The 9,690-nt window shown below is 53.9% G+C and overlaps 1 protein-coding gene across 1 annotated transcript in view; it reads left to right on the top strand.

Moving 5' to 3' along the window:
- Positions 1-616: 616 nt before the first annotated feature.
- The window catches only part of SARDH (sarcosine dehydrogenase), a gene marked incomplete at its 5' end in the record, with an annotated part of 21,860 nt that continues 12,786 nt past the window's right edge, over positions 617-9,690 (top strand). The window contains 9 exons of the mRNA XM_010152402.1: positions 617-795; positions 1,302-1,481; positions 2,071-2,194; positions 2,358-2,458; positions 3,813-3,917; positions 4,350-4,479; positions 6,645-6,709; positions 6,794-6,918; positions 8,732-8,873. Of these exons, the coding sequence (XP_010150704.1) occupies positions 617-795; positions 1,302-1,481; positions 2,071-2,194; positions 2,358-2,458; positions 3,813-3,917; positions 4,350-4,479; positions 6,645-6,709; positions 6,794-6,918; positions 8,732-8,873 (1,151 nt within the window). The remainder of the gene's footprint in view (positions 796-1,301; positions 1,482-2,070; positions 2,195-2,357; positions 2,459-3,812; positions 3,918-4,349; positions 4,480-6,644; positions 6,710-6,793; positions 6,919-8,731; positions 8,874-9,690) is intronic.

Below are 9,690 nucleotides of genomic sequence, written 5' to 3'. Positions count from 1 at the left end.
GCACAGCGGGGGGGGCTCCCTGGGCTGGGGGCAGTGGGTGTGGGGATGCCCATGTGCCATCACCCGTGGAGTGGATCCATGGTGCAGGCTGGCTCTGGATGTTTTGGAGAGTTTTGGGTTTAAATGTGGAGAATTTCAGGGTTTCTGTTTTTCCTTTTGGCATAAATTTTTTGTTAAGAAAACATGCCCCAAAATTTTCTGGTGGTGGTGGGTGTTTGTTTTGTTTTGTCTGGTTGGTTGGTTTTTAAAGTTTTAGATTACCATGGTAAAACTAAAGTGTTTATTTCCACACTTCTTTTCTTTCTTCTTCTTCAAGTCAATTTTATTTGGCAGGGTGGGGGTAGCAAGAAAAGGGTCATTCAATCCATGTTCTTGGATTTGACTCTTTTTGGGTAATCTCCTCCAGAAACCCTTTTTTCCCCATTCATTAAATGCCAAAGGAAACCAGAAATCCATGATTTGTAGCGCTCCCACATCTCCACGAGATGGAGCAAAAACCTCGTCAGGGTGACACGCGTGGGCTGGCAGGACCTCTCTGCATCCCGCGAGGCTGGGGGGTACCAGGACCTGTCCCAGCTGTGGGCTGTGTGGTGTGTCTGTGTGTGTCCCCCCCAAGGTCTGCTGTGGCAGCTGCGTCCCAGCGATGTGGAAGTGGAGCTGCTGGCGCACACGCGGGATGTGGTCAGCCGGGAGCTGCCGGCGGAGACGGGGCTGCACACGGGCTGGGTGGAGAACGGGGGGCTCTTCATCGCCTCCAACAAACAGCGCCTCGACGAGTACAAGAGGCTCATGTCGGTAGGGAGAAGCCCCTCTGGGTATGTGTGTCCCTGGGCTGGGTGGGTGTGGGAGGTGGCGTTTATCTCCCACCCATGGGAGCGGGGCTGGGGGTGCCAGGGCTGTGGACCCCCATGTGTATCGGAATGGCAAGACTCTCCCTGCTTTCCCACCTGGAGAGCTGCGAGTAGCCCGGGTTGTGATTCCAGGGCAGCCTCCTGGCTTCTGTAAGGCTGCTGAAATGGGGCAAAATGCTGGTGAAGTAGGCAAAGTTAAATCCAACTGTGGATTTTTGCCCTTTCAGATAGGGGTAGCATCATTTTTCCAGCTGCACAGGCAGGTTGCATGAGAATATGGGACCATATTCCCTGAAAACTGGGCAGGCCGTCCCACCCCACACTGGATTTAGGTCTTGCCTTGGGGCAGCAGTCGCCTCATCTGGGAGATGAACACATGCTGGTGGTCTCCTCCTCTGTGATGAACTTTTGTGCCTGCTCGAGCTCCTGGTTTTCTCATCCGGTTGGCAGCTGGGGAAGGTGTATGGTGTGGAGTCCTACGTCCTGACCCCGTCGCAGACCAAGGACCTGTACCCGCTGATGAATATCGACGACCTGTACGGCACGCTGTACGTCCCCAAGGATGGCACCATGGATCCAGCTGGTACCTGCTCAACCCTTGCCAGAGCAGCAACTGCCAGAGGCGCTACGGTAGTTCCTTATTAGTAATTAGTAATCAATGCCAGTTGACCCCAGGAGAAGATTTCTTCCTCTGCCCTCCCCATCTCCTCCTTTCCCACTGGAGCAGATCATTAGGTCATTGCCCAAGAACAGTGTTGTCCTGTTCGCCTTTGATGGTTGTTGGGTCACAGTGACAAAGCTGGCAAGAACCATGAGATCTTGGGAAAACATAGGATGTAAACAAAGACCTTTAGGAGCAAGACAAGGAAGAGCCCAAGGCAGGTTCCTTGGGAGAGTGGAGGTTTTAGGGTCAGATAACACAATCCAGTCCTCAAGGCAAGGACTGCCAGCGCATCCTCGGTGCGTTGATTAGCTCTGTGCATGTAAATACTAAACACCCTCTGCAGCCGCGGGTGCACAGAGCCGTGGTTTAAGCCGCTGGTTAAGGAGAGGTATGTTACTACCAGCAGTAACAGGAATAGCTGTTGGGAAAGGGAGATGGCCAGTGCCAAACCGCTGCTTTGATTCACCTTTCCCAGATTTGGGGGGTAGATGTCAGGTGATGTCCCACTGACCCTGTGCCCCTGCCATGACTCTGCTGCCCTTCCTCTACCACCAGATCATTGAGAACTGCCCCGTCACTGGTATCCAGGTCAGAGCTGATGATTTTGGGGTGAAGAGGGTGTATGCAGTGGAGACGGCCCACGGGACCATCCAGACTCCCTGCGTGGTGAACTGCGCAGGTACGGGGCGCACAGCACGGCAAGGAAGGTGGGGGACCGGGGCCGTGGCTGTTGGCTTGGAGGGTCCTTGTGCCCCCCATCTGGCTGTCACCCCCAGACTGCCGCAGCTCTCCGGCGGGGTGTGGAGGACGGTGTGCTCAGCACGGGGGTGCTCTCTCCGCAGGCGTGTGGGCACGAGCCCTGGGCCGGCTGGCCGGCGTGCACGTGCCGCTGGTGGGGATGCATCATGCCTACGTGGTGACCGAGCGCATCGAGGGCATCCAGGTCAGTCCCGTGGGGCTGCGGATCAGCTCCTCTGCTCTGGAGGGCAGCGTTGGCTCCTGCCCCCACTGCATGCAGCAGGGTGAGGTGGGACACACCCCCAGACCTGTGGGAACCCCCCTCTTCTGCCTTCAGCACCAGCCTGCACTGCCAGAGCAGGCTCTCCACCCAGAGAAATGCACACCCAGCAGCTTCTCCTGGCAGGGCTGTCAGACTACCTTTAATAGTCATATTTAATATTTAACAGTGTTATGACTAGCAGGATAATTGTCTTCCTTTTTTTTCATCTCAATAGAATTATTATGGGGTCTCTGATGTGTTGGTGTCGAAGCGGCATTCATGAAGATGCCAAACACTTTCTGAACAAGCCCCAATCCCTGGCAGGCAGAGGTGTAGCTCTCCAAGCATTTCTAAACTCTCCCAAGAAACCTGTTCCTGCCATCTGGCTGCAGGGAATGGTTCACAGGAGACCTCCTTCACCCAGTGCCAGGGTTTTGAGGGTGACACGTTATTTAATTTCCATCTCCTTGACATAGTTTGTGCCCGACTTTTCAGTCTGAGGTGCCTTATTTTAAAAGTGCTGGTGTCAATAATTACATTTATTTCCCAGTAACTCCACTGTGCCATAAAAACATGGTGAGAAAGAGACTTTTCAGAGAAGAGGCTGCAGCTTGCAGAGCCCTGTGCCTCCCGTTCAATCCACTTAATTCCATTTGTCAACATGAAACGCAGCAGGCCCTGCACCAGTACTTCAGTGCTATCTAAATGTTGTGCTATCCATTATTCACGAGAACAAATCCCTCGTTCTTTGCGCACTGTTGCCTGTATGTTGTGCTACTGCCTCCTCCTGCGGAGGTGGGCGGCAGAAGGACGATGCTTTCCAAGCTGGGATGAACTGCAGCGGCTGCTCCCGCTTCCCTGAGCATCCCCAGTATACCCTGTGCTGTGGAGGAACAGCCAGAGAGCTGAGGGGCTGCCACCCTGGTACCCGTGCAAATGCACCCACAGCACGACTTCTATTTAGGCAGGATTTGTGCAAGACTTGGGTGCCCGGGCTCAGGCCTGGGGAACGGGCACACTGCCCGCAGCATCGCTGCCGGCACGAGCCTTTGCCTGTGGCTTGGCCAGGTTTGCTGGAGCTGACTCAGGTGCCTTGCTCTTGGGGCAATACGGGCGCCCAAATTTCAGGGCTGTGGGAACCTCCATCGAGCTGTCGCTGCTCCCATCCTTAGTGGGTTGCCCCAGACCCCCAGCTCAACCCACTCAGCCTTGCCAGGATGCAGCCGGGGGGATGTTGGGGTCTCCCCGTGGCTCTTGGCCCCCTCTCAGCCCTCCTCTCTCCCTCCCTGTTCTTCAGAATATGCCGAATGTTCGCGATCATGATGCCTCGGTGTATCTCCGTCTCCAAGGCGATGCCCTTTCCGTGGGTGGATATGAGTCAAACCCTATCTTCTGGGAGGAGGTGAGCAGTGCTGGGAGGTTTTCTGGGGGAACAAGGCAGGTTTCCAGGGAACCCGCCTCAGCCCCCAGTTCCTGTGGGTACCAACCTCCGCCCGGCCAGTGGGGAAAGCACAGGACAGCATTTTCCCAGTGGGTCTGTTTGTGGCGGAGACATGAGGTGCTGAGGCAACAGGATTGAGATTAAAAGGCTGGTCTGGGGGGATGTAGAGGCCACTGTGTGGTCCCTGCCCTGCTGCATCATCCCTTTATCCAGCTGTAGGAGTCTTAATTCTGACTGTGCCCCAGAGCTTGGCTGGGCTGTTTGTGGAAACCCAAAGAAACCAGAGTCTGCAAAGCAGCCTCGATTTTCTATGGTCTCCAAGGCTGCCCAAGCTGAGAAGTTCTTACACCCTCAGCTCTGCTCTGTGTCCCAATCCCTGTTTCCCACCTGCAGGTATCTGAAAAATTTGCTTTTGGCCTCTTTGATCTGGACTGGGATGTTTTCATGCAACACATTGAAGGTGCCATCAACAGAGTACCGATGCTGGAGAAAACGGGCATTAAATCCACCGTCTGTGGACCAGGTAAGGTGGCAGCGGTGGCGGCTGGGTCGGCCAAGGATCTTGCTGGAGGCAAGGAGAAACTCCCGAACGGGGGGAGAAGGAAAACTGAATGCAGAGAAAGCGCCGGTGGTCTGGCTGCAGTGGTGTCGTCTTCCAAAGGGTGGCATCCCAGGATTAGCCTCGCTGGAGAAACACCCAGGCAGTTTATTGCCTTGGTCCAAACCGGAGGGTGACTGGCGTGGATTTAGAGTTGATGTTGTGGCCACTGGACTAAAGAATTAAAGGCCTTTTTTTTTTTTTTTTAAGCAGTGGCCATTGTTTTACCAAGTGTTGTTATTTTTACTACTTGCTTCTGGGCTGATGACATTAGATTTACCCAGATTTACATCCCAGCCTGTCTGGTGTGGAGGTAAAGGCCACTGCTGTGGCAGGTGCAGGTGATGCCAGCCATCAAACCGGAGCTTGACACACTTGGTTTGGCCTTGAAATCATAAAATGATATCATAGACTGATATCCACCACATGCTAAAATATATATATGTGTGTGTGTATATATATATATAAGCCCTTTTTTTCTAAAGCCCTTGAAGGGAAGCCCTCGGGAGGGAGCAGTGCTGTTGTACAGAGGAAAGTAGGGCACATCTCCTGCCCCGCAGCAGATCAGACATGACACGTACAAGGTGGAGGCATGGCCCCGGCACAGCGGGCTTGGTTAGACCGCGCTGTAAGCAGAGCCCGTGCCCTGCGGCGGGGAGCTGCCTTCTTACAGATAAATGTCTAGTCTTTGTAGTACAGCACTGTAATTTCCAAAGGGTCTGTGCTCCTCCTTTTCTACTTTTTGATTTAAACAGCAGCTGGTTTATGTGCGACAGCTGAGTGACGCCAGGCTGAAGCAAATAGCCAACGCTTGTCGGTTGTGCTGCGCAGTAAATATTTCACCAGCAGAACAGCTACCACGCAGGGGGTGAAAACAGTCTGAATCGGGTTGGTTTAAGCTGTTTCTGCTCCAGCTGCTGCTCTGGCCCTGTAGCCGAGCGGGCTGAGGTCCCGTGTGAGCACTCGGCATCCGTCTCCATGCAAAGTCAGCAGGGCTGGCGTGCACCGCTGGCGAAGGGGGGTGCTCTGGGTGTTGCTCCGTTGACTCAGTGAATTTGTAGCCTGTCATAGCAGTGCGGGGATATTGGCATGAAATAATCTTGACTCTGCTCTTGCCTTCTCCTGAGCACAGAGATATTGGGAAACAAGCTGGGCAGGAGAAGGACAGGGCTGAACTCCCTCTTCCCTCTCTCCTTTCACACAGAGGGATGAACAAAACAGGGAGGAGGATTGCACACCCCCGTCAGGGTGTCTTGCTCTGTCCTCTCTAGTGGGGATTTCCACAGGGGCTGTTGATAGCTCTGTGGAGCTGGCAGCATGAGCCATCATTAGCACAGGAGCCTTGGGCGACATCAGCAGCGATCCCTCTGATGCTTAAATTCATGAAATTTCCCAGCAGAAATCAATGATAGTGAAAAATAGTCATAAAAATGAAATATGGCCCAGGTGCTGAAGAGGCAACGAATGGGTCTGTGCAGCTCCCTTGGCTGGGGGAATGGGAGAAAGAAAGAGGCTGCTTCAGCCGCCGCGGTGCCTCGTGTACCTTCTGGTTGGGGATTCATTCTGCTTCACAAGTTTTCAGTCTAAACCTTAACACCAAGGTCCTCCCCTGCAGTTGAGCTCCCCAGGGGCATGGAGGGCACAGTTAACCCGAGCCCGGGGTCTTGATGATGCAGGGACAGACCGTGCAGGGCTGCAAAGGAGCCGCCTTCTGCCGTCAGCCCCTGCCTCTGCCACCGGCACTGCGATGTGCAAGTATATGTGTGCACTTGTGAAAGCTTCTGAAGCAGATATGCGTATGTGTGTTTGCTTCAGGAGCCTGCGCAAGACCCCTGCGTGATGCTGAGCATCCCAATACCAGGGAAGCCTTCCCGTTGATCTCTGCTACCTGGGAACTCTTGGAGAGGTGCAGGTGGCGGATGCCCGAGCTGAGATGCTGGGAAGTGCTTGGTGTTGGTCCAACTCTGGCTCTCTAGAAGCAGGATGAGGCCAGTACAGGAAGTTGTAGGAACCCTGCTCCTAAAGTGTATGACGTGTCCCCAAAATACCTTCCCTGGCCTTGCTGGTACATGCATCTCTCTGTCTTCCAGAGTCGTTCACGGCTGACCACAAGCCGCTCATGGGAGAAGCCCCAGAAGTCCGAGGCTTCTTCCTCGTTCGGTAAGAGAGACCCGAAGGGATCCCACCTCCAGCATCTCAGCGTGCGCATTGTATCCCAGGCAGAGCTCGGCAGCCACAGCTGGCTTCATCTGGGTCCTCGCCTCTTCCCCCAGGGATGATGCTGGGAGGCGGCTGTGGGAGGGAGCTGGCTCACTGGATCATCCATGGGCGGCCGGAGAAGGACATGTATGGCTATGACATCAGGTAGGTCACCCCGGCTGCCCCGGGTCCCTGCGGGCTGCTTCACTGATACCCCTCGTCCTTGGGGCAGGTTTGGAGGCAGAGCTGGATGCTGGCATCAGGAGTGGGTGTCTGGGCAGCGTCTGTGCCACAGCCTGTGTCCCTCTGAGGAGCTGGAATTAATTACGCTCAATGGCTTTAATGAATTTACATGTGGGGTTTATCTCATTTGCCTCATTCCACTTCGATGCAAACAGCTTCCATCAGGCACGAGGAGATTGTGGTGATGGGAAAGGACAGGGTAATTACGTTTGGGTTTTGTTGTTCAATTAGTGCCGAGCCTCAGCCTCTAAGTTAATAATCGGGGGTGATGATTTCAACAGGAGAAAGATCAGCTTTGCCCCCCCCTCTGCAGCACGACACAGACCAGGAGTTTTGACTGTGCAGATGTTGGCTCTGTAATTGCTTTTCACTTGTTTGATTATATTTGATGAGATTTGGGCTTTCTTACAGGGCTGCTAGCGACAGCTACCACCTTGTCAGGGACAAAGCTTTTAAAATCACGTTGCTTTAGTGGCAAAGCTGGTAAACAGCCCATTGACTGGGGCTGGGAGGAGGGGGGAGAGGTCAGCTTTCCAGACCTTGCATCTGGATTAGCCGAGCATCCTCCGAATCCTGCCTGCTCCATCCTCAAGCTGGTGTCACTCCTAGGTTTTTTCTTTTGGTGACAATTACTAAGCTCCTCTTTAAATAACTCCCTTTTCCACACATTTAAATATTTATCCTCTCAAAACACTCGCTTGTAAATATTTCATCTGGCAGCTGTTGCTCCTCTTGCTGCTGTCAAAAATTTAGCATGTTGGTGAAGGGGCTGGGGCTGACGGGCAGCTGGGGGTGATGGTGACATGCCATGTGTCACCTGCTGCCTGTCCTGGGCGGGCAGAAGAGGCAGCTGCCCTCACAGCGAGCCCAGGCTGCTTCTGGGGAGCATCACTTGCATTGCTGCCGCAGGGCTCAGCCCTGCTGCCCTGTTTCTCTTCTGCAGCGGGGAGGGAAGCTCAAAATATTGTCTTAAAGGCCCTGTAGATGATATTTTTTCTTGCCTTTCACCTGCTGCCCTCCTCCCTTTCTCCAGACCTAGAGGCTTTGGGCTAGAGAGGAGCAGGTGGTAATTCAGGGAGCTGTGCTCCCCTGCCTGCTGAAGCCAGAGGATGGGAAAGGTGCCACCGGCGCCCGGAGCTGCTCTCCATGAGTTATAGGTCTCTGGTAATAATAACCTGAGCATGTGCTGAGCTGGCACATTCCTTCAAGGAGCTTTTCTGTTTGAAAGATGAAAATATGTCAAACAAATTTAAAATGCTTGAGGTTTTATTTATCCTTCAGCCTAGGGAGAATTGGATGAAAAATGTAAGGAATGTCCAGGGCTCTTTCCTTTTCAGGGCTGTGTTTAAACGCAGGCTGTGCGCAAGGCATGAATTAACATGAATTAAAGCAGAATTAACCTCAATTCTCCTCTTTTTATATTTTTCTTCCTCCAGCAAGGCTGTATTCTGCTCCCAGTTGCTCTGGGGCACATGTGCTTGGAGCAGGGCTGGGAAGCTTGGTGGGGGCTGCAGCGAGCACCCAGCTCTGGTGGGCAGTGCTGCAGGGGCGAGAGGGGCTGCAGCATGGCCAGCACCAACCCCACTCCCTACTCATGCAATGGGTGCAGGAATAGCAATTTTACACCCAGCAGCTGCCTCCACATCTGGGTCTGCCCAAGGGGCCGTGTCCAGGGGAGGAGGCACCCCATGAGCTGGTGGGCTCATCCGGATGCTGCCTTCTCCCTGCTACCCAGGAGATTTCACCACTCCCTCACTGACAACAACCGCTGGATCCGGGAGCGGAGCCATGAGTCCTACGCCAAGAACTACTCCGTCGTCTTTCCCCATGACGAACCGCTGGCGGGGCGCAATGTGAGGAAGGACCCCCTGCATGAGGTGAGGATGGGCTGCCTTGTGAGGAGCCTTGGGAGAACCTCACAGCACCCTTATGGCAAAAAAAGAGATGGCAAGAAGTGGCCACATCCGTACTGCATCCCAAAGGAGCGTGCTGCATCCTTACTCCTATCCATCCCTTCTGAGGAGTTCCCTACCGAATCCCAAAGCTCACTGGGTGCGTGCTCCAAGGACAGTTTAATGGTAGAGGTGCCAAGCTTTTCGTTAATATTTAATTTAGCACAGATATAGGTAAAGAGCTGGGGAAGGGAAAAGTGGAAAGAGTTTTATTTCACTCGTTACCAATCTGGCATGGGGGCAGTTGCAAGGGCTGTGGGATGTTGGGTCCCCTAGCTCACAGCTCAGCAGCAGCTTTTCCTCTCCAAAACAGCGTTTTGCAATGTGGAGCAAGGTGGTGGCGCAGGGGGGGAGTGTGGGAAGAGTGGGGAGCAGCTGTGTCTCTATGGAAGTGATTTTGCTGGCTCCCTCTAAGTCCCCTCTGGTTTGGCTCCCTGTAGCTACCAGCCAGGGCTCCTCCCTGATCCCACCTTCGCCAGCTGCTTCCCAGCATAAATCTCCATAGGCTAACACTTTCAAGATGCAGCACTTGATAAAAACGTCCAGTTTCCAGTGGTTTGCTGCACTAGCAGCATTGCAGCAACGGCACTTCTGAGTCCCCAAAACCACCCTGTGCTCCCGAGGTGCTCGGGGTGACCCGGGGCTGGTGGCTCATCCCGCCCCATCCCTGCCAGCCCCAGCACGGAGCAGCCACATTTCTCCAGCCCGTTCCTGCTCGCCACTCATTCATATCACACCATTC

This window comes from Eurypyga helias, unplaced genomic scaffold (genome assembly GCF_000690775.1).
Source record: "Eurypyga helias isolate BGI_N326 unplaced genomic scaffold, ASM69077v1 scaffold26755, whole genome shotgun sequence".
Classification (NCBI taxonomy): Eukaryota; Metazoa; Chordata; class Aves; order Eurypygiformes; family Eurypygidae; genus Eurypyga; species Eurypyga helias.
This window is presented reverse-complemented; position numbering and strand designations above follow the sequence as displayed.